Source organism: Eucalyptus grandis, chromosome 1 (assembly GCF_016545825.1).
Source record: "Eucalyptus grandis isolate ANBG69807.140 chromosome 1, ASM1654582v1, whole genome shotgun sequence".
In the NCBI taxonomy this organism is placed as follows: domain Eukaryota; kingdom Viridiplantae; phylum Streptophyta; class Magnoliopsida; order Myrtales; family Myrtaceae; genus Eucalyptus; species Eucalyptus grandis.
In genome coordinates, this window is record NC_052612.1 from 1,611,889 (window position 1) to 1,636,506 (window position 24,618).

The following is a 24,618-nucleotide window of genomic DNA, read 5'->3' on the forward strand; positions in this document are numbered from 1 at the left end:
GTGGAGACGCTCACGGTGGCTGTCGGCGCCAGAGAGGATGACGGTGGAGAAGCCGGATGGTCTCGAGACAGAGGCAGTTGTCGGCGCCGAGAGTGGGAGCCGCCGGAGAAGACAACGGTGGAGACGCTCGCAGGAGGAGAGGCTCGGAGGAGAACACAATTTTGTTCCTTTTTTGTTCTTCAAATATGTTTCAGAAATAAGAAACATAAATTTGTTGTTTCTTATTTCTGTTCCCTTTTTGTTTATGGGAACAAAAAAACAGAAAAAAGTGTTCAAAAACAGAAAAAAGAAATGCAAACAAACAAGCCCTAACTGCCCATGTTTTTTTTTTTTTTTTAAATTAATTTTAAGTTTTTAAAAAATTGTTATTCTAATTTAATTTAAATTTAACTTGTATTTTGATGAAAATCTCCTTGATCAACCGATAATTAGTGAGTGTTGATGGGTCTCCCCCGCCCACGGCCCACAAATTTTGTGGCCGGGGAAAGACAAGATAAGGCACTCCTTTTTGGGTTGATTCGTGGAGGATTGCGACCCAATCTTGATTATCAAACTGGCATTTATAAGACACTTAGTAGAAAGTTGCGACCCAATCTCGAATGACTGGTTTTTATGGTCCAGATCTGGACCATGGAAAAAAACACTTGGTATAACAGTCAGTGATGGTACCACTGACTATTGTATCAACCTTGTCCATGATTGTGGTTCAATATGATTTAGTGCACCTTATTCATGATTGCTGGCTCGCCCATTCATTTTTGAGTAACCATTTTATACTTTTCGAAAATTTTACACTTTTTTAGAACATTGCACATCCAAGTAACCATTTTACTCTTTTCGAGGTCACTTTCACGAGAAGCCATTGCACATCCAAATGTTTTATTCTTTTTGAGGTTGCTTTCCATATTCTGACACTTCCAGCGACTAAGGATCAGTCCATTGCATATCCAAATGTTTTATTTTTTTTAGGTTGCTTTCCATAGTCTAGCGCTTCCAAAGCAACTAAGCATCAGAGCACTTTCCAAAGCAACTGATGCTAGCGCTTCCAAAGCAACTAAGCATCAGAGCAAGCACTAGACTATGGAAAGCAACCTCAAAAAAATAAAACATTTGGATGTGCAATGGATTCTTGTGAAAGTGACCTCGAAAAGAGTAAAATGGTTACTTGGATATGTTTAGTCGCTTTGAAGCATCAGACTTTGGAAAGTGTTGGGAATAACAAATCCCCGAAAAGCGGATTCGACACTAAATCGAACCCCTAAATCAATGCGGAAGACGAGCTCGGGAAAACAATACGTATCACCGATCCTAAAGCACACCACGGGGTTCGAGCGTACCTTTTAAGCCACAAATTAAACACCGATGCCGATAAAGGAAGAGAAACTTGGTCCTGTTCGATCCGGTGAAGCAAATTCGCCTTCGCGCTTCATTGTTCTCCTTTTGGGAGAGAAAACGAGAGAGAGAGAAAAAGGAGGGATGCGTACGTACGTTTTCTGTTTTCAACAGGCACGTTCTCTCTCTCTCTCCTCCCTTTATATGTCCCTCCATCCACGGGCCGTATTCCCGTGGGCCGGGCTTTTTGGGCCCAACTTGGGCGGACGGGCCTTAAGCCCATCACTAATAAAACCATCATCTCCCACTCGCACATGGTGGGCCGAACAGATTCTCTTTTACCTCTCTTCAACATTCATACCAGTGAATAATCCGTGCGACCAGATACTTTGAGAGCTCGTTGCTATACATCTGTTAGGAATATATAGCAGCTCATAATGGGCGTCACGCTTTGAATAGATTTAGTATGCAGTACCTTAGATCGATCGATCACATTTTATATCTCTCTTGATCTCTTTTAAACATGATATATATATATATATATATATATATATATATATATTGTATTCACAATTATAATTATCCCAAAGACAGTCATAATTGGTCGACCAGTGAATACAAAAACTACAATGTGATTCCTCAAAATCGATCTTCCTCTTTCCTTCAAACTCTCAATTTCAGTTCAGCTTGCTTTTCTAGAAATGTCCCATTAGATCGAATCAACTCATGACCATTGGCAACATCCTAAGATATCAAACACTAAATAGAAACCTTGAGAATAAGTAAAAGTCATGAGGGCACTAAAATTTGAGGAACTCTTTTCCTCAAGAGTCTCACACGTCATAAAAGTTGAGATCAAACTTTTTGCCACTCTTATTGGTCGTCTTATGCATACGTAGTATGAAATACGTATTACGGTATTAACTCTTTTCCCATGGAGCGTATGTCTACACCTTTCAATACCGTACAGATGATAGTTCAGACATACCCAATGTCTAACTTGAGTTCACATATCTACTTATTCACAAAATTCATCAGAACTCACATTTGGCATCATAGACAGATAAAGTAAAATATGTGGGTTATTTTACTTTCGGACATAGTAAGTATTATGTCATCATCTTAACACCCAGTTAAGGCGACGTACGTATTTTAAGCTTGAGCTCTCGATTATCACCTAGATAATAAGCTTAAAAACAGTCTCATCTCTATTTATCACACAGTAAATAGAGGCGATTACCCGTGTGAGTGGGCTAATCATTTATCTATCCGACATACTTTCTCAACTTAAAGTAATGCACTGAGTATTAATATGCATAAAGATCAAGCAAAGATTCATAGGCATTAATAATGAAACAACACTAGTTCATAAATGTGAACAACTCGGGGAAATTACAATCCAAGTACATCGACTCTACGCAATCCTAGAGATTTTACATGACCACAAAACACATCTCTAGGTATTGGCTTTGTCATAGGATCTGCTACCATTCTATGCGTAGATATGTACTGTAAGTTCACATCCTTTTGTGCAATCATATCTTTTACAAAGTTATACTTTGTATCTATATGTTTGGTCTTGCCATGATACTTTGGATTTTTGGTGTATGCTATAGCTGCTTGGCTATCACAGTTAACCAATAATTGATTTGCAACTTTCTCAATAACACCTAAATAATCCAAGAATCTCTTAAGCCAAACTCCTTCTTGTACTGCTGCTGATAATGCCACGAACTCAGCTTCCATCGTGGATAGCTATGCACGTTTGCTTCTTACTACTCCATGATATGGCACCATTGCTCAGTAATAAAGCAAATCCTGAGGTAGATTTCATTTCATCTAAATCTCATCCCCAATCAGCATCTGAATAGCCTTCAAGTCGCAGATCCTTTCCTTGGTAATTCAACTTGTAATCAGCAGTTCCCTTCAGATACCTTAGTATTCTCTTAACGGCCTTCCAATGTGCTGGACCTGGATTGGATTAGTATCTACTAACTATTCCAACTGCAAAACATATGTCGGGTCTTGTACAATCATAGAGTACATCAAGCTCCCAACAGCACTAGCATAAGGAGCATGTTTCATTTGTTCCTTCTCTTGTGGAGTCCTTGGACACAGTCTATGGCTCAATCCTTCACCTTTTGCAATAGGAGTGTTTGGGTTTACAATCTTGCATACGAAATCGTTCAAGAACCTTATTTATATAGGTTTCTTGCGAAAGAGATAACGATCTCTTCGAACAATCTCTTGAAATCTTAACTCCAAGAATGTATGCAGCCTCACCCATATCCTTCATCTCAAAGTTGGAAGACAACCAACTCTTGACAGTATTAACAAACTCCATATTGCTTCCGGCAATCAGTATATCATCAACATATAATGATATGATCACAAATTGATTCTTTGATCTTTTAATATATACACAATGATCCTCATCAATCATTGTAAAATCATATGCCATTATGGCATTATGAAAACGTATATACCATTGTCTTGATGACTGCTTAAGGCCATATATCAACCTCAAAAGTCGACATACATTTTCTTCTTGGCTTTCACTATGAAACCAAAGAAGTTGTTCCATATATATTTCTTCCTCTAATTCTCCATTGAGGAAAGCGTCTTTACATCCATCGATGTAACTCAAGATTCATACTAGCTACTATTGCCGAATAATGCGAATCGAGGTAAATCTCACTACAGGAGAAAACGTATCTTCATAATCAATTCATTCATGTTGATTATACCCCTTCGCCACAAGGCAAGCCTTATGCCTTTCAATCGAGCCATCAGCCTTTCGCTTTATTTTGAGAACCCACTTGTTCCCAATAGCTCTGCGTCCTTTTGGAAGATCAACCAGTTCCCAAACTTTGTTTGATTTCATTAACTCCATTTCCTCTTCCATTGCATTAATCCATTTTTTCCTTACTAGGGCAATTCAGAGCCTCTTTAATATTTCTTGGTTCATCCTCATCTTGTGGAGCAACCATAAAAGTTTCCCCTTCAATGTCAAAACGTCGACGGGGAATACTTTGGCGACTTGTTCGCCGTATGGGAGATTGTACATTTTGCACATCATTCCCCATCATGCTCCCACTTGGATTAGGTAATGATGATGTCGCCTCATCATGTGGTTGCAATTGAGAATAAGTTGAATTCAGTTCATCACTTCTTATATTACTCCCACTTGGACGAACTCCACTAACATCATTATCTTGATCCGAGGTCTCAAATAGGGAACAATCTTCCCCTATTTCACCCTTCTTAGGAAATTCATCCTCTAAGAATGTGACATCTCGTGATTCAAACTCAGTTATACTCCCACTTTCCTGCTCACCTATGAACACATATCATTTCGAGTGTTCAGAGTACCTTATGAAAATACTCTTATTTCCTCTGGGACCCAATTTCCCAAATTTGTAAGAGGACTCATGTGTATAGGCGGCACAACCCCATGGCTTAAGAAAACTTAAGTCCGATTTTCTACCTGTCCATAACTCATATGGAGTGGAAGTAACTGATTTGGAAGGCACACGGTTAAGTATATAGGCAGCAGTTAACAACGCATCACTCCAAAAGGTAATAGGTAAGTTAGCATGCGCCATCATGGACCTAACCATTTCCAGTAGGGTTCTATTTCTTCTCTCCACAACACCATTTTGTTGAGGAGTATATGGAATAGACAACTGTCTTTCTATTCATTTTTCATCACATAATTTTCTGAAATCATTAGATAAATATTCTCGACCTCGATCGGATCTCAATGCTTTTATTTTCTTGTCTAACTGATTTTCCACCAGGTTCATAAACCTTTTGAAACAACTTATTGCTTCAGATTTATGAGAAATCAAATAGACATATCCAAATCAAGTGTAATCATCTATAAAAGTGATGAAATAAACAGCCCAATGCCTTCCTTTCATATTCATTGGATCACAGACATCAGAATGGATTAAATGCAGAAGAAATTAAGCTCTTTTTCCTTTTCCAAATGGTTTTCTTGTCGTTTTCCCTTCTAGGCAATGCTTACATATGGGCAAATCGACTTTTTCAATATTGCCCAACAAGCCCTCTTTGGCTAGTCTATTCATACGACGTTGGCCAATGTGACCAAGTCTTGCATGCCACACTTTCACATCATTATCATATTTATTAGGAGACGTGATAAGGGAATAAAAAATATTTGCATTAACATAATCAATATCTAATACAATGAAACCATCTAGAAAATAACCACAACCATAGTAATTTGTTTCCAAAAACAAATTCACACATCTACTATAGAAGTTCATATTAAAACCTAATTTAACCAACACTAATACGAGACACTAAATTCCGACAATCTCCGGAGCATACAATACATCATGTAGGAACAAAGTGCGTCCACCACGCATATTCGGTTGGCATGTGCCAATTCCTTTCACTTCAGCTCTGGAGTTGTTTCCCACATAGATCCACTTAGTTCCAGTTGGTACTCGTCGGAATTCCACGAAGGATCCTCTATCCTTCGCTACATGATCTGTCGCTCCTGAATCCACAGTTCACAAAGGATTAGACTCAGTTAAAAACACAGAACTCGACACAAAAGCAAATTTCTGAAAAGTACAAGGGGTGCATACATTCTTTGGCTCATGATAGTCGCGAGCATAGTGACCCTTCTTGTCACAGTTGTAGCATTTCACCCTTGCAAGCTTTTTCATGCGATGACGCTTTCTTCTTCCATATTGGTTAAACTTGGGTTTCTTCCCTGAAGGACCTTCTTCCTTGCATTTTCCTTTATCAAGCCAGTTAGAACGTTTGCGCTTGGAGCTCGAAGCTCCATTTGAGCTAGAACTAGCATGATAGAGTTCAGCATCCGGCTTAGCCGCCAAGAGGCGGTCCTCTTCCAGCTCAAGATGGCGCAATGCATCCTCAAAAGATTTGATATTTTCATTATGGGTCAGGTGCACCTTCATATGCTCCCAACTCTGAGGCAAAGAACGAATCACTGCTTGCACCTGCTGCTCATCTGTGAGGACATGGCCAGCATCTTTCAGCTCATTTATCATGTTTGACATCTTTCTAATATGTTGCTTCATGATCTGACCATGAGGCTTCTTATAGGAGTCAAACCTAATAGTGAGTTGTCTCAGTCTGGTAACCGAAGTATGACCAAATCTAGCTGCCAATGCCTCCCACATTTCCTTGGCATTGTCAAAACGCCTAAACTCTCGCATGACGTCATTTTTCATGCCGCAGTCGACAACGTGATGTGAGCAAGAGAGTTCTTTCGTTTCTATGCAGCAAAAGCTTCCTTATCTCTTTTGTCTTTGCAGTATTTCCTTCTTCAGGTTCTACCATGGTCGTGTTAAGAGCCTCAAGTGCCTCTTGCTCTTCCAAGACATATTGGATTTTCATGTGCCATATCTCATAGTTGTCACCATTGAGCTTTTCACCTTTGTTCAGCTCGGCAACTATGCTCTTCGTGGCTGAAGCCATTGATCTGAACACATTAGACATATATGCACGAATTATTAATGCTTATCATTTATGCATCCCTATTTGCATATACCCATCATATTAATGAATAATTTCAAGTAAGGCTTCAGAATCAAAATGTCACTATATTTCCAATCATCCTCCAAAATCCTAACTTAAAACTATCATTAATATAATTGTCTTATGCAAAATAAATTCTATGAAGTTACAAAAACTTCTATAACTACCCACAGCTAACTACCCACAGCAACCAGCAATAACAGAAAGCAACAGATAATTGACATACAATATAATAATGCTTTCATATAATACAACTAACATATAGGTTGCTACATCAACAACAATCAGGTAGTAAGCATTACATAAGATGTCCACAAAGCACACTTAACTAAGAAAACAGCCAATACATCTAACATCAAGCTAGCACACGAACTAGGAAAGATCCTCTTTTGTTCAATTTCTTGATCTTTTCCCTTGTAACAATGCAAAGTAATATTTATTTACAAAATCCATCACAATTTTCTTATATGAAGCAGCTCCGTTGATATCCCATATGCGATTCAACACATCTTACCATTCAGGTGGAAGAGTGTTTATGAAAAATCGCACCATCTCTAACTGTGGCATAGGACGACCATTCCATATGACCTGTTGAATTTTCCCGTTGACTTCCAGGACGTGATCAATTAAGTCACCACTCTCTAGGGGTGAGCGGTTCTAGGTTCCGATTCGGTTCCGCCTGGAACCTGGAACCTACCGGGTACAGTTCCTCATTTTTGGAACCTCGGAGCCTACCCGTCGGGAATCAAGAACCGGAACCTACCCGTCACAGTTCCGGGTCGGTTCCAGGTTCCAACAGGTTCTTTTTTTTTTTTTTTTTTCATTTTTAGTTTTAAAAAACGAAAATGAACACAGCAATAATAAATGATTATCAAAACTAAATGATTCTGCAAAGACTCATAGTACATACGTAGGAATGAGATTTTGAAGCTACTTTGAGTCATTGACTATCTATGCATGACAATATGATTTACTTTTCCTATGAGACCGAAAGTATATGGAACATCAAGGCCAACCTCTGGAGGAGTAATGAACCAGAACTGTTGGACCGTGTTTCCAATTCCAACTTCATAATAGTATTTAGTGTGTACTGCAAGTAAACAGAATAAACATCAGTTACATTTACCAAATTTTGCAGACCAGGCACCAAAAAATTAATATTTCTAGAGGAATTTAGAAATATACCATCAAGTTTTTCAGGGTGCAATGGTGGATGTAACCAGAAGTATAATTGTAGAACTTATAATGATTAACTTTGCCCTTTGCCTTTTCTTGTGCTTGCTGTTTTCACTCCGAACGCACCGCACCGGACCCGGTTCATCCGGAGTCACCCATGACACAATCACTCCTTTTCCCACATGATCTCCTTGGGTAATATGTACCTAAAGACTCGCGCCAAAATCAAAACCAAATCAAAAACCACAACGGAAGTGCTGGTCTTCCCTCCATTGCACAAATCAGCCCCATTCAAAACCAGAACAAGAACAGCCCCAACAATAGCCATTGAACAGCAAGATGAAGATCCCAGAACAGCCATCTTGGTCTTATTTTAGGATACGGAAGAACCTACGTGAGACAACCCCCACAAATTCCCTTCCCTTACTATGTATGTACTTGGATCAGGGCACACAAGCATGACACTCACATCTCATAAATCGACCAAATAAAGCAGCTAAAATGTTAGATTAGATCTAACAGTTAAGAGCAGAAACAACAAGAGATTAGACCTGCGATTGAAGCTGCAGGAGGCGAGTTTCTTCGGTGTCGAGGGCGGCGAGCGGTATCAAGGGACGTCGGGCGGCGTTGAGGGGGTCGAGCGGGCGTTGAGGGGGCCGTGCGGCGTCGAGGGGCCGAGCGAGCGTCAAGGGCGTCGAGGGGGTCAAGGGGTCGAGCAGCGTCAAAGGACCGAGAGGCGTCGAGGGCGGTGCGGACGGCGCGACAGCTCGTCGGGCTCAACGGCGAAACGGCTCGTCGGACGAGCGATGGGTGGTGGTGGTTCGGTGGCGAAGAGGTGGTGGTGAGTAGGGAGTGGGGCGGCGGTGCGGTGGTGGGTGAAGCAGCAGCAGCAAGAGGAAGGAAGAAGAAGAAGAAGAAGAAGAGGAGAAGAAGGGGTTCGGCCGAGACGGGGGAAAGAGGAGAGAGAAAGAAAAGAAAAAGTTGGGGGTAGGAAGTGATGTGAGGAGGAAAAAGGGGAGAAAAGAAAGAGAGAGAAAAAGAAAGGAGAAGGGGGAATCAGCGGAAAGGGAGGGAAATCCGTTGGGGGAAGTGAGGGGTTAGGGTTTTTTTTTTTTTTTTTTTAAATTTTGACCAGAACCGGGAACGCCGGTTCCCAGAAAAAGGGAACCGGGAACCGGAACCGGTCTCTTTAGAATCGGGAACCGAACCGGACCCTCCTGGTGCGGTTCTCCGCCCCTGTTCTACCCGGAACCGTGCTCACCCCTACCACTCTCCCATCGATGATCGGTCAGCTCAGCTATCAACTTAGACAGCATATCCTTTTGTTCATCGGTAATTGCGCGAATAGGTGTGCGCAACCTCAGGGGAGGCATTGTTCGTGCAACAAATGCAGAATTGTTCCTGCAACAAATGCAGAACAAATAAGGGATCACAAATAATCCACATAGACTTAATTGAAAAAAAAAAAACACATTATTTTCCCCTTTTTTTTTTTGTCAACGGCCAACGGTCATCGGTCAATGGTCAACGGGTCAACGGTCAACGGTCAGGTCGTCGGACCGGTCGGGCCGGTCGGGCTGGTTCGGGCGAACCGACGGCACGTGCGCGCGCGTGCCGGGCGTCCGTGATTCGGATCGGGTTAGGTCGCCGGCCGGTGACCGCCGGCCAACCGTCGTCGTGTTGACGCCATCAATGACGTCACCCAGGCGGTTCTTGGCCGTTGGGTGATGTCGGCATGTGTCGGTCCGCCCGATCGGCGCATGCCGATCGCCGCCCGGCCGGCGCGAGCACGTGCCGGTTCGCCGACCGCGCATGTGTCGCACGCGTAGGGCGAGCCAGAGCTTCCGGGCACGTCACGCCCACGCGCAGCGGCTTCTGGCCACGCGTGTGGGCGAGTGCGGTGTCTCCCGGTGGCGTTCGACATATCGCCAGACTCGTCTCGACGACCCCTTTCTCCCTATGCCATCAGAATTTGATTTTGACTTACGAAAACTCGGAAAAATGGGCGAACAGCGCTCGTGTGTCGGGATTTCTCACCCCGGTCTGTACGGCCGAATTACTTTCGAAAAATCAATCAAAAAACATCAAACAAATCGGGAAAAACGTGAACTAGGGCTCGATATCAATGTTGAGAATAACGGATCCCAAAGCGGATTCGACACTAAATCGAACCCCTAAATCAATGCGGAAGACGAGCCCGGGCAACAACACATATCACCGATCCTAAAGCACACCACGGGTTCGAGCGTACCTTTTAAGTCACAGATTAAACACCGACGCCAATAGAGGAAGAGAAACTTGGTCCTATTCGATCCGGTGAAGCAAATTCGCCTTCGCGCTTCACTGTTTTCCTTTTGGGAGAGAAAGCGAGAGAGAGAGAGAAAAGGAGGGATGTATACGTACGTTTTCTATTTTCAACAGGTACGTTCTCTCTCTCTCTCCCTCCCTTTTATATGTCCCTCCATCCACGGGCCGCATTCCCGTGGACCAGGCTTTTTGGGCCTAACTTGGGCGGATGGGCCTTAAGCCCATCACTAATAAAACCATCAGAAAGCAACCTCAAAAAGAATAGAATCGTCATTTGGATGGCAATTTTTTCAGAAAGTATCAAATTCTCGGTATAGCTAGTCATCACGAAAAAATTGCACTGGGCCTGCACTTGATATCACAGATCGTCTAGCCGAGTGCTTCTTTTTTCCATGGTCCACCACTAGACCATGGAATGGCCATCGAAAACCAGTCATTCGAGAGTCTTTATAAATGCCAATAGATAATAGCCTTTCGTGTTGCTAGGATCTCGTTCGATGGAACTCACGATTATGGACCTGAATGAACCCATTATTAGCATCAAACATTTTTTTTTATCCCTCATTTTCGAAGAAATAAAGGTATTTACATGCTTAAAACACAAAATACTAGACCTGCTTTGGCTGAGGAAATGCAATTGTATTTCCTCAAAATTCTTCAAAAAAATTTTACCAAACAGGGCTAAGGACACATAAAGCTAAAGGGCTTTGAAAAAGTAGTTTTCGAATCCACCCTTATTGTCAAATGACACGTGGCAACTAAGTGCCCGTGTTTTTCCCCTTTTTTTCAAAAAATAATTTTAATTTTATTAATTCTTAATATAATTTAATTTTAATTTAACTCGTATTTTAACAAAAATATCTTTAATTAGCCGAAAATTGGGTAGCCTCGATGAACTCCCCGCTCCGCACAGTCCACAAATTGGCGAAGGAGAGGGCGAGAAGAGACGACTTTGGTTTTTTAGGGCCGGTTTGTTTGCGTTTCTTTTTTTTGTTTATGAACACTTTTTCTGTTATTTTATTCTTTTGTTCTTTTGTTCTTTTGTTCCTAGAAACAAAAAAGAAATAGAAATAAGAAACAATAAATTTGTGTTTCTTATTTCTAAAACATATTTGAAGATAAAAAAAGGAACAAAATCGTATTCCTTTTCTATTTCTTGCTCAGCCCTTCGAACACCGCCTCTTCTCTGCGAGCCTCGTCTCCAAACAGGCTTCGGTCGGCCGGCGCCCGATCGTCCGGCTTCGGAAGCCGGTCTCCTGCCTCGGCTCGGCTTTGTTGACTCGCCGCTCCTAGTCGTCGTCGTCGTCGTCGCCGTCGCCGTCGTCGCTTCAAGGAGAACGAAGCACCCCACCTTCGACGCTCGAGATTCTCCATCAAAGCCTTCTCAGAAATCCTCAAGCTCCTCTCGCTAGCTCGGCCATGTTCGGTGCTCGCGACGCCTTCGCCGCGTGATCTTCAGCTGCTACGGTGGTTTCCCCCGCCGGCTCCGGAGAGACGATGGTGAGCAAGTTCCTCTGCGACTTCCGGTGGTTCCTCCTCCTCGCCGTGGCGGTGGCGTTGATCCACATCCAGGTGATTCCTTGGTCCCGATTCTCACGCGATCTGGAATTTTTGCGGTTTTGTGTGACCGATCCACGTGCATATGTGCTCGCGGCTGCTTTTGTGTGGTTTTGTAGGTTTTTGTTGTTCGTTTCTTTCTTAAACGCCATTTCACGTGTAAAACAGAAGACTGATGCGAATAAATGGAACAAAAGTTGTTTCGTCTGCCGAATTTTCAGTTTGCTAATGCTGATGGACTGAAAATGCGGGCGAATTCAATTGCACCTTTATATTAGCTTATGTATTTTGACCAGAGATTCTGTTCCTTTTGCGCGTGCTTGCATCGCCGTCGCTGAACTAAAGTAATTTACAAAATCATGCGAGATAGAAGGACTAAGGCTTCTTTCCTAACATGTGAAAGAAGTGTTCGGTGTAGAACAAATGAGAAGGGTTGATAGCACTAGATTGTCTACTCCTAGTAAAGATGTAGAAAATTATAGTGTTTGTGGGCCGTCTATTAATTGCAGAAAGTCTCGTAACTATAGAATAGCGTGATTTTAGATGTTCGTTGCCTTCTGTGCTCTGTTGTGGGGTTACTTTGTAGGAATTTTGCTTTGATGACCATGGACATGTGGTACTTTAGGAATTTCAGCAGGAAAATTAAGAGATGCTTTGATTCAAGAGGCAAAATATGGGTCCATTAACTCAGGTATTTGATGCTGTAGCTGTAGTATTTTTGGTGAAACTCGTTTTTCTTTCCTCTGCTGGTCTGGTTTCTAGTAAAGGACAGGACATCTTATGATTGAGTACAGAATTGTATGGCCTTGTGCCCCATTCATAAATTTTAACTCATCAAGTTACCATCAAGAATTATAGTAATCCAATCCTAAAACATACTAATTTTCTATAACCACACTTAAACTATCTTTTTTGTCGATTCACCTTCAATTGCTGCCTTTTTAGCCCTTTAGCTCTCCAATTTCATGTATAAACTGTTGTTCGATGGTTAGGGAGATGCTTATCTTTTGATTATCACAAACAGATATCCAAAACGGTTCTTGGCCAGGAAAAAGGATTTGTGCTAAACTTTTCTTTTCTCCAGTTTCAGTTAAATCTTTCAGTTCAGTTTCTTCCTCAACATTATCGTCTTTTTTGGCTTTAAAGAGATGCTCCAGCATCAAGCAATGTACATATGTATGTAGCAGTCATGTTGGCTTCCGTGATCAATTCTTCTTGCGTTGGTATGTTTATCCAATGGTTGTCCTTACTTCATTTGTTTATCCACCAAAATTATATGTTTCCTCGTTTGACTTTTATCTTTCTGTTTTTGTTTTTTTCCCTCTCTCCCGCAGATGTGTCTTTTCACGACACAATTGGAACATGCTGATCAACTTGCTGCTGCTGGAAGTCTCCATCCTATTACCTCATCCTGGTATCTACTTACGGATCGATGGCCATTTGAACCTCTAGCTTTGTTCCAAGAGATACACATTCAGTTATTAAGATATGTACTCGGTAAATTTGTTATTATCATGTGCAGCCAGCATCTAGACTTTTAAGTTATGTAATTATAAGCTTAGGTGAATTTAGATCTGCAACTCACTCCGCCTAGTGAATTTGAAAAAGAAATTTGAGTGTGTGGTGGAACCCTTTCCTTGCTGTGTGGGAGGAACCTTTCTGAATTTGTCATATTGAGCAAAATTTTTGAAAATGCTGAGTGTTGAATCTCTCTTTCATCCAACGTTTAGTAAATTTACTGTCTTGCTTGAAATATCAATTGGGAAGAGTCAATCCATTCAAGTGAGAATATTATACCCCATCAAATGATGGTAGTAATTCTCATATATTGTGTTTTTATGGTTAGTCAAGAAGTACTAATGGTGGATCCATTACATTATTTGGTTAGTTTTGTCTTCGGATGGTTTTATTGTGCTGCTGTCCTTCAGGAGGAGTAGCTTCTGAGAGGATTCACACTTAAATGATGCTAGTAATTCCCATGTATTGTGCTTAATGATTGATCCAGGAAGTTTTAATGGGGGACCTGTTTAGACAGAGGGATGCTATAGTTCATTTTATTTCAAGTTTGAAGCTTCTTTTATTCATCTTCACAGCCTTATCAACCTTTTCTTGTCCAAGATATGTGTTTCCTTCTCCATCTCTCTTTTCTTGTAATCTTTAAATACATTTTGCGGAAATCCTTTATCGATCTGATTTCTTTCCTGGACTGGGGTTTTAGATCACATATGTTTATAGCTCATGTGTCTCCCGAAATTTTCTTTGACAACACTAACTTTCTGGGATGACTGGTTGAGGCTACAAGAGAACCACCAAGGTCGACAATTTATTCGGCCAGAACACGTATACTCTGATGTGTGGTCACTTCAGTCTTGTGCGGTTACTTTGCAAGTTTTAGATCACATATGTTTATAGCTCATGTGTCTCCCGAAATTTTCTTTGACAACACTAACTTTCTAGGATGATTGGTTGAGGCTACAAGAGAACCACCAAGGTCGACAATTTATTCGGCCAGAACACGTATACTCTGATGTGTGGTCACTTCAGTCTTGTGCAGTTACTTTGCAAGTTTTAGATCACATATGTTTATAGCTCATGTGTCTCCCGAAATTTTCTTTGACAACACTAACTTTCTAGGATGATTGGTTGAGGCTACAAGAGAACCACCAAGGTCGACAATTTATTCGGCCAGAACACGTATACTCTGATGTGTGGTCACTTCAGTCTTGTGCAGTTACTTTGCAAGTTTTGCATGTATAATATAGTTTGTAAATTTATAACTGATTATTCACGGCCATGCTCATGGTAGAGGGCTTATAACAGCTCCCTTACGCATTGTCCTTGCTTGTATTAATGATTCTAGAGTTGGATACTCTCTTTCTCTCTTACTCGCACAAAAGATATGATGCTTTCTCCCACGTGCAGGATGGTGTACCAAGGACAGCATGTGAAGGAGCAGTAATCTCCGGTATTCACCACCACGGCATGTGTTTCTAGTGGGTCCGGATTCTTTCAGGCTGCTTGGGATCAAACGTGTTTGATGCATTGAGGTGAGGTTCCACGGCGCTGGTAAATCATGGTGCCGGACCTGAGCTTCCTCTTTCCTCCTCAACGCCTAGTGTAACGGTGCACTATCGGAGGAACCACCCGGGAGCATAGCAACCGGAGCTCGGCCGATGAGCGAAGTGTAGAGGGCTGACGATTCCTTTTGCGATTTTGATTGAGGAGAGGGAGGATTCTTCTGAACGGCAGTGTCCAGTCCATACATATGCCTTTAAATGGCCAAGCAAGCCGTCATTCATTGGAAGAGAGCCATAGGTCATGTTAGCTTACTTTTACACTTAATAGCACGTAACCTCAACAAATTTTGTTGCTCCCGAAGAAACATACATCTGTCTCTCGCCATGTTTCCCGCTCTTTTGCCCACCGCTTTGGCGGGTTGGAGCGCGGAGGACTAAAATGTAAGAGATCCACACAGTCGAAAGTGGGAGTTCATGCCTGTCTTTGTATGCAAAACACGAGGAACTTCTAGTCATGTGTGTTGTGAACAAAATGGTGAGAAAAATTTGGTACAAAGTTTATTTATAAAATTTTCTTCAAAGTATGCACTTATAACCATATTCATAATGTTTGACTTTACTCACCATGAACAAAATTAAATTGATGAGCATTTTATGATAATGAGAATTCAAAACCAAGTTTACACTTTATTTAAAAAAATAGGAAAATTTTGGTACAAACTTAAAAAAATTTCTTCCAAGTAAGCAAATATGATCAAGTTTAGAATGTTTGTTTTCACTTAATATAAACAAAATTAAATTGATGAGCATTTCATGAGAATGATAATTCAATACCAAGTTTACACTTTATTTTTAAAAAAAAAGAACAATTGAAAAAAAAAATTGGAACAGAAATTTTGTACATTACCAAACGTGTTTCTGTTCTTTTCTATTCAGAAACAGAAATTTTTGCAATTACCAAACGTGTTTCTGTTCTTTTTCTATTTCAGAAACAGAAATTTTATACAGTTACCAAACATGTTTTTTGTTCAGAAATTATTCCCTGGAACAGAAACACTTTTTCTATTTCTATTTCTGGAACAATTTTTAAACAGAAACGTTACCAAACGCATCCTTATTTTCCCACCCGCCCCGATGTTTCCCATTCCACGTTTCTTTCTTCTCCATCTAGGAGAATATATCAAAGGAGGAACTCTCGAAGAACATGCCCCTTTTCTTAATTCCGATTGAGAAAAACGTCAAACGTGGAAATACCCTAAACTCAGAGAGAGAGAGAGAGAGAGAGAGAGAGTCAAAGCTTAAAATACCCTAAACTTGAAGAACATGCCCCTTTTCTTAATTCCGATTGAGAAAAACGTCAAACGTGGAAATACCCTAAACTCAGAGAGAGAGAGAGGAATTGAGAAAAACGTCAAACGTGGAAATACCCTAAACTCAAAGAGAGAGAGAGAGAGTCAAAGCTTAAAATACTTGGTATTGACTGGGGAACAATTTCTTTTCGGAAATAGTTCTTTTCTATTTCTATTATGGGGAACAATTTCTACGTAAAAAAACCCGTTTGGTAACTACACAAAATTTTTACTCTAGAAATAGAAAAAGAATAGAAATGTGTTTGGTAAAAAACAGTTTCTTTGTTATATTTATTTGTTTTTATTTTTGCCGGTAGACCGCGCTACCGCCGAACGCCGCCGCCACGCACGTCCCCACCGGGCACCGCCGCCCGCCGAGCCGCTGCCGCCCGATTGCCGCCGCACGGGGCCCATCAGCCGCCGTCGACCAGCTGGACGCCGGCCACCTCCGGCCGGGCGGCGCGGGAGGTGGCGGGCGATGGGCTGTGCGGCGGCAATCAGCGGCGGCAATCGGCGGGCGCGGCAATTGGCGGCGGCGATCGGCGGGCGGCGGCGTCGCGCGTCCGCGGCGACAGCGGCAGCGATGCAGGATCAATCGGCCTCCGGCGGCGGCGGCAGCAACGGTCGGCCGGCGGCGGCGACACCGGCACGGCGAAGGTCGATCGGCCTCCGGCGACCGGGCGGCGAGCGATCATCCGCGACAATGGCGTCCGGTGGCGCCGGCAGCGGCGTCCAGCAGCGACCGGCGGCGGCGACGGTCAATCGGCCTCCGGCAACTGGTGGCGGCGGCAACTGTCGGTCGGCCTCCGGCGGCGCCGGGCTGCCCCGCGGTGGCAGCGGTCAACAGCGGTCAATGGCGGTCAGCAAGAGAAGAATAAAAGAAAAAAAAAATTAACTTATTTCTTAAACTTGTTCCCGGGAACAAGAAGCAACTTTTGTTACTTCTCATTTCTATTCCAAAACCATTCCCGGAACAAAAAACTAACTTGCCGTTATCAAACGAGTTTTCTATTCTTTTTTTGTTCCGGGAAGAGAAGAATAGAAATTTTTGGGCTGGGGAAGGTTACCATGCGCAGACTTTACAAACGCGTTTTTGTTTAGAAATTATTCCTTGGAACAGAAACACTTTTTCTATTTCTGTTTCTGAACAATTTTTAAACAGAAACGTTACCAAACGCATCCTTATTTTCCCACCCACCCCCGATGTTTCCCATTCCACGTTTCTTTCTTCTCCATCTAGGAGAATATATCAAAGGAGGAACTCTCGAAGAACATGCCCCTTTTCTTAATTCCGATTGAGAAAACGTCAAACGTGGAAATACCCTAAACTCAGAGAGAGAGAGAGAGAGAGAGTCAAAGCTTAAAATACCCTAAACTCGAAGAACATGCCCTTTTCTTAATTCCGATTGAGAAAACGTCAAACGTGGAAATACCCTAAACTCAGAGAGAGAGAGAGGAATTTAGAAAACGTCAAACGTGGAAATACCCTAAACTCGAGAGAGAGAGAGAGAGAGAGTCAAAGCTTAAAATACCCTAAACTCAAGAACATGCCCCTTTTCTTAATTCCGATTGAGAAAACGTCAAACGTGGAAATACCCTAAACTGAGAGAGAGAGAGTCAAAGCTTAAAATACCCTAAACTCGAAGAACATGCCCCTTTTCTTAATTCCGATTGAGAAAAACGCCAAACGTGGAAATACCCTAAACTCAGAGAGAGAGAGAGAGAGAGTCAAAGTACTCGACAGAGAACGTGTTTGGCCCCTGTATAAATATCGCCCTCTTCCCCAAGCAAAACCCCCATTCACAAAACCATTCCAGCTCTCTCTGTCATGACATATTTTCCCTCTCTAAATTCTCGAAGCCATTCAGGCTTTTGTCTTTCGAAGCCATCATGTGCTCTCCAAAACCGCCTCTGAGTCCAACGTCTCGATCCACTCCCCCTTTGCGTCTCGCTATGTCCGGAGCTCGCTCCCCAGGTCAGTCTTGCGGCTGAGCCGCGACGACCACCTCGGACGGCACTGCCCTCTCCTCCCGCCGAACCTATCGATGTCATTCCTCTCTCTCCCAAAAAAAAAAAAAAAATGCTCCCTCAAATTTGGGATTAAGCCGAGAGCCTGTTTTGTGCTGCATTTCTTCTCTAGGCCTTAATTTCTTTTCTTCTTTTTTTTCACTGGGCCGGGACTGGCGGGAGGCCGTCGTGTCCATCGCCGAATCTAACGAGCTGCCGCTCCTTCCCACGCCTCCAGCTACCGGAGACAACGCGGCGCCTCTCTGTCCCAAGCCGCAGCTGTTGCATCATGATGTCGAGCCTGTTTTCGTTCGGTCGGCGTCCCTCGTGGCTTCGTCTTGCATCGCTACTCCCGGCCGAAAGTCACTACCGACCTGATTCACCAATCATCGGCCGAATCACCGCTGCGTGCACCTCGCCGAACCACCACCGTGGCCATCCTTTGCCAGGGAGCACCGTACCGCCGGTCATCCGTCGAGCCGATTCCGATGAAGTCCAAATTCGGCACTATTATCCTGTGAAGTTAGGTAAAATCTCGTCCAAATTTGTTTGTGTTTTTGCATGTGATTGTGCACTCTGAGTAGAGATCCCCTTCGCTAAATCTTTTTTCGTGTATGTGTACTGACCACTTACCATTAACATACAGTGTATTCCCGAGGATCTCTGTCTTCATCTCTGTGTGCTCTGCCGGGGAAGCATTCCAAAAACCTCAGCTCACTTCCTAGCCCGGCCACACCACACCAAGTTACCAACCTTTTGTTCTCTTCTGGGGAGAAACAAGGAGTTCTGGAACAAATACGCTTCCCAGATATGGCACACTCAAAGGGCAGAGCCTTTGAGTTCGATGTGTTCTTAAGTTTTAGTGGAGTGGACACTCGTTTTGACTTCACGGACTTCCTCAATAAAGACTTGAATAATGCCAGAATCCGCGTATTCAGGGACGAAGACTCAATCAAGGTGGGTGATAAGATTGGTGAGACAATTCTACAAGCTATTGACAACTCCAAAATCTACGTACCCATCATCTCTCAAACTTACCCTAACCGCAAATGGTGTCTTATCGAGCTTGAACGCATGATGAACAATGTGTCTCAATCAAAGGGTAGAAAAAGTATTTTCCCCCTCTTTTATAAAGTGGAACCTGGGGATGTTAAACATTGGACTCCATGCCCCGAGAATCTTCCCTCCGAAGTCGAACTTAGGGCGCTCAAAGAGACTCTTGCAAAGGTTGGTCAAATCAAAGGATGGAAGGTCGAGGAGGGACAAAGGTAAAACTATCCTGCCTAATGCCGAATTTTGCTTGGGCATTATGTTGTAGTCACTTGGTAATTTCAGCCGTTGTGTAAACCACCACCTATAGAAAAACGCATCCGATGAACTGAATTCTACTAAATTAGCCTATATTTGTTATTCAGTGTATTTAGATATCCTTTGTAATCACGTGTGATGCATGGGTATGAATTAAATCTAGTGAACTAATGAAAGTGCTTTTGTGTGTGGTAGCCAAGTAGAAATTGTCAATTTGGTCGTTCAAAAGGTTTTGGAGGAGTTGGGCAAAAAAGATGAGTCACAGACTGAGTATCTAATTGAGCTTGATGACTTGACACAATCACTTAAAGACTCTTTGAATCGCGCAGAGATGGTACGATATCTTCTTCTTTGTCAATTTCCATTAGATGCGCGTGATGCTATAATTTGGTAGTTTATGTGTGCGAATAGGAATTAGTCAAGCTAAATGTTATCACTATACTATTTAAAAGAGGAATTTTTCTTTTTTCTAAACTCCATTGACCCCATGTCTCGAGTATCTGCAGCATAGTAAAAAGAAAATGTTTCGCAAGCGACTTATTCTATACTTGATTAGATGATTAGAAGATCAGCATTATTTTAATGTGTAGTGCTTAAAACTAATGTGGAATTTTAACGTGGTCAAGTGCAGCAGGATATTGAAAGGGGAGAGAGGAGTGAAAGAAGAGGGAGGATTCAAAGCAGAAGAAGTATGGAGTTGATACACGTGAAGAGAAAGACGAAGTACGTGAAGCGAGGGACGAGGGGAGGGGAGGTCTGGAAATACGAGGAGTGCGTGCAGGAGGAGTGGAGGAGTAGAGAAACGAGCGTAGGCAAAGAAAGGGAGGAGGTTGGGAAATACAAGAAGGGCATGCTGGAGGAGCGGAGGAGGAGAGGGAGGAATCTACTAGGCAAAGGACGGGAGGAGTCGTGGAAGAGAGTAGGCAGAGAAAGGGAGGAGGACGGGAAAGTCTGATAATCACTAGTGTCAAAAAGGCCCGCGCCGGCTCGGCCCATTTCGACCCTAAAATTTAGGGAATTTTAGGGTCGGGCCAAAACTTTTTATCCTCCCCCATCATTTTCATCATCATCTATCTCCTTCATCTTCCCCTTGTCCATCGTCTCCCTCGTCGAATCCCGTTTACGAAACCCGAGCCGCGATTGGCCCCGCGCCACGATGATCGCCTCGAGCGGAAAGGTCGAAGCTTCGTCACCCGGATCTCCATTCCCCCGTTTCTTGAAGATCGGCATGGCGACACCGGATGTCCTGCAGAGCCCAGATGAGCTCCTCCTGCAATCTCCCATCGGCGACGCTCTCGCGCGGGTGAGGCCCTCTGAGCTTCGCCTGGATCTTTCTCGCGTCGGATCCGTTCGAGATGTGGGAAGACTCGGCTCTTTAGAAAGTCATTTTGCTGACGGTTGTCTCTCTTTGTTCTGTTTGATATCCCCACCAGGCGAGAATCCCAAGTCTCGGGGGCTGTCGATCGAGAAGAAGATTGAGTTCCTGGAGAGTTTGACTGGAGCGGCGAGTGAGTACATTGAGTGATGAGTGGAGGCAGAATGTGACCGTGAATGTGCAGTTTTTGGGTGTCTTCATTGTTTGTTTGTCGATTGGGATCTGTTGTGTGTCGAGACTGGTTGGCAAGTTCACGTTCCCGTTCTTGATCAAGTTGTGTGCAGGGTTGGCGAGCGAAGATCTGGGTATGCATGTGCATGCCCATATGTGTAAATTCGGGCCTGCAGGGCACCTGGTGACGGAGAATTTGTTGATGGACATGTATGCAAAGTTCGGGGATTCGGAAGATGCATATAAGGGGTTTGACGATATGCCTCAAAGGGATGCCATCTCGTGGAATAGTCTCATTTCCGGGCATGTTAGGTTGGGAGAGACGACGAGGGCGAGAGAATTGTTTGGTGTGATGCTGTGCAAGACTGTCGTCTCTTGGACGAGAGTGATTTCCGGGTACTCTCAAGTCGGCAGTTATGTCGATGCCCTGGAAATTTTAGGCAAATGTAGATGGTTGGTGTTGAACCTGATGAGATAAGTATTGCATCCGTCTTGCCGGCTTGTGCACACCTAGGAGCTCTCGAAGTTGGGAAGTGGATTCACATGCATGCAGATTAGCACCAGCTTCTCCACAGGCTTCTCCACGCCTATGTGCACACAGGACTTGTATATGCAAAATGCGGTTGCATCTTTTGTTCAGTGAGATGAACGAGAGGGATGTTATTTCTTGGAGCACAATGATTTGCAGTTTAGCCATATTATTGCCTATACTCTTTTTTCTCTATATACATATGTGAGAATGTATGGGCATTTTTATGTTCAGTGATTGAGGTATGCTATCTGAACAGTGGATATCCATCCATGAGCAGCTATTACTGCTAATCCATGGACTTGAACTAGGAGATCAAAAGACAGGCCCAAGATCTTGTACGATGGAACTCACGATTATGGACTTGAACGAACCCATTAGCATGAAACATTTTTTTTTATCCCTCATTTTGGAAGAAATAAAGGTGTTTACATGCTTAAAACTCAAAACACTAGACCTGCTTTGGCTGAGGAAATGCAATTGTACTTCCTCAAAATTCTTCAAAAAAAGTTTACCCAATGGGCCCTGAGGACATATAAAGCTAAAGGGCTTTGAAAAAATAGTTTTCAAATCCACCATTTTTGTCAAATGACACGTGGCAAAATGGTCGTCAAATGATGCGTGGCAACTAAGTGCCCATTTTTTAAATTTGATTATATGAGTCACAATCAATCGAATGACTAAAGGGGTTCACAATCCAACTCTTATTGACTCGGTGAAAGTTCAATTTTGCTAATTTGTCTTTTCTTACTTGTTGCTTTATCCATTTAATTTGACTATATGAGTCGCCATAATCGAATGACTAAAGGGGTTCACAATCCAACTCTTGCTGATTTGGCGAAAGTTCGATTTTGCCAATTCGTCTTGCTTTAGTTGTTGCTTTATCCATTTAATTTGACTATATGAATCGCAATCAATTGAATGGCTAAAGAGGTTCACGGTCCAACTCTTGCCAATTTGGCGAGCCTTCGTCTTTGCCGATTCGTCGGCAAAATCGAACTTTCGCGGAATCGGCAAGAGAGACATTCGATTGAAGTCCGCCCTATAAATGCGACTAGAGAGAGAGAGAGAGAGAGAGAGAGAGACGGTAGATCTTGAGAGAGACTAGTCGCAACCCTCCGCTAGTCAATATTGTCTGTCCTTTTTGGTCTACACACGAAAGGAAAGACTAGAGAGAGAGACGGTAGATCTTGGGAGGCTTTGCGCAAACCAGGACGCGCTCGTGTTGCTCCTGCCTTCCTCTGCACTCATCGACGTCGCAGCTCCAGCCCGGGAGCGGCGACGACGGCACTGCCCCCCACTCCCGACGCCTGCTCCTCACCGGCGCCGCCTCCTTTCTTCGGACGAGCTGCTTTGCTGTCCAAGCCGCGACGACCACCTCCGACGAGCGACGGCAACCCACTCCCAACGCCTGCTGCTCACCGCCGCCACCTCCTCTCTTCCGATGAGCTGCTTTGCTGTCCAAGCCACGACGACCACCTCCGACGGCACTGCCTTCTCCTCCCGCCGAACCTATCCGTCGTCATTCCTCTCGAAAAAAAAAAAAATCCTCCCTCAAATTTGGGATTCCGAAGCTTAGAGCCTGTTTTATGCTGCATTTCTTCTCTAGACCTTGATTTCTTTTGTTCTCTTTTTTTGCTGGGCCCGGCCCGGCGGGAGGCCGTCGTGTCTGTTGCCGAACCTAACGGGCTGCCGCTCCTTCCCACACCTCCAACTACCGGAGACGACGCGGCTTCTCTCTGTCCCAAGCCGCAGCTGTTGCACCATGATGTCGAGCCTGTTCTCGTTCGGCCGGCGTCCCTCGTGGCTTCGTCTTGCATCGCTACTCCCGGCCGAAAGTCACTACCGAGACGAATCACCAATCGTCGGCCGAATCACCGTCGCGTGCACCTCGCCAAACCACCACCGTGGCCATCCTTTGCCAGGGAGCACCGAACCAGTCATCCGTCAAGCCGATTCCGATGAAGTCCATCCTGTGAATTTAGGTAAAATCTCGTCCGAATTTGTTTGTGTTTTTGCATGTGATTGTCCTTCAGCTGCTGGATGATCTTTTTTTCTTCTTCTTTTTTCGTGTCTGTGCACTGACCGCTTACCATTAACATACAGTATATTCCCGAGGGTCTCCGTCTTCATTGGAATATCGGTCATCTCTGTGTGGTATGGCGTGGAAGCATTCCAAAAACCTCAGCTCACTTCTTAGCCAGGACCCAAGTTACCAACCCTTTTTTCTCTTCTTGGGGGAGAGAGAGAGGTCTGGAAGTCCCAGAAATGGCACACTCAAAGGCCAGAGCATCAGAAGTTCAGTTTGATGTGTTCTTGAGTTTTAGTGGAGCAAATACTCATTTTGACTTCACAAGCTTCCTCAATAGAGCCTTGAATAATGCTGAAATTCGCGTATTCATGGACGAAGATGCAATCAAGGTGGGTGATAAGATTGGTGAGACAATTCTACAAGCTATCGACAACTCCGAAATCTACATACCCATCATCTCTCAAACTTATCTTGATTGCAAATGGTGTCTCATTGAGCTTGAACGCATGATGAATAATGTGTCTCAGTTAGAGGGTAGAAAAAAGATTTTTCCCATCTTTTATAAAGTGAAACCTGGGGATGTTAAACATTGGACTCCAATCCTGAAGAATCTTTCCTTTGAAGTCGAACTTGGGATGTTTAAAGAGGCTCTTGCAAAGGTTGGTAAAATCAAGGGATAGAAGGTCGATGAGCAACAAAGGTAAAACTACCTTTAAGATGCTTGCCCTAATTCTTCTTCTTCTTCTTTATTGTGTTTTTTTTTTTTAGTTTTTTAAGTTTTTAGTTTTAGGGGATAAAACATTCCCTATCAAATCATATTTTCTCCTTTTTTTTAAATGCAAAATTTTGAAAACTACCTCCAACTGCAAGTGCTACTCCTATTGAACTTTACATCTCTACTTGAGATATCTTCCCTAATA

The 24,618-nt window shown here is 43.2% G+C and overlaps 2 protein-coding genes and 1 long non-coding RNA gene across 3 annotated transcripts; all 3 read left to right on the forward strand.

Moving 5' to 3' along the window:
* Positions 1-11,552: 11,552 nt before the first annotated feature.
* Positions 11,553-14,868, forward strand: LOC104421717. Its single transcript, XR_005549741.1, has 4 exons — positions 11,553-11,925; positions 13,057-13,133; positions 13,245-13,324; positions 14,833-14,868. It is a non-coding gene; the product is annotated as an uncharacterized LOC104421717 (long non-coding RNA).
* A 2,111-nt stretch (positions 14,869-16,979) lies between these two features.
* Positions 16,980-20,546, forward strand: LOC108958083. The gene is made up of 5 exons (XM_039311002.1): positions 16,980-17,135; positions 18,417-18,810; positions 18,930-19,551; positions 19,787-19,925; positions 20,223-20,546. The coding sequence occupies exons 1-5, from the start codon at positions 16,980-16,982 to the stop codon at positions 20,544-20,546; spliced, it is 1,635 nt and encodes a 544-aa protein (XP_039166936.1).
* A 3,388-nt stretch (positions 20,547-23,934) lies between these two features.
* LOC120292696 (toll/interleukin-1 receptor-like protein) lies at positions 23,935-24,378 on the forward strand. Its single transcript, XM_039311004.1, has one exon. The coding sequence runs from the start codon at positions 23,935-23,937 to the stop codon at positions 24,376-24,378; it is 444 nt and encodes a 147-aa protein (XP_039166938.1).
* Positions 24,379-24,618: the final 240 nt, after the last annotated feature.

What these genes read in the sequence shown, in the direction of transcription:
- LOC108958083 (XM_039311002.1), top strand. Translation starts at nt 16,980, where the DNA reads ATGGCGTCCGGTGGCGCCGGCAGCGGCGTCCAGCAGCGACCGGCGGCG. An exon ending in GTCAACAGCGGTCAATGGCG is followed by an intron (nt 17,136 to 18,416) that starts GTCAGCAAGAGA and finishes TTTCTTCTCTAG; the next exon opens with GCCTTAATTTCTTTTCTTCT. An exon ending in CTATTATCCTGTGAAGTTAG is followed by an intron (nt 18,811 to 18,929) that starts GTAAAATCTCGT and finishes ATTAACATACAG; the next exon opens with TGTATTCCCGAGGATCTCTG.
- LOC120292696 (XM_039311004.1), top strand. Translation starts at nt 23,935, where the DNA reads ATGGCACACTCAAAGGCCAGAGCATCAGAAGTTCAGTTTGATGTGTTC.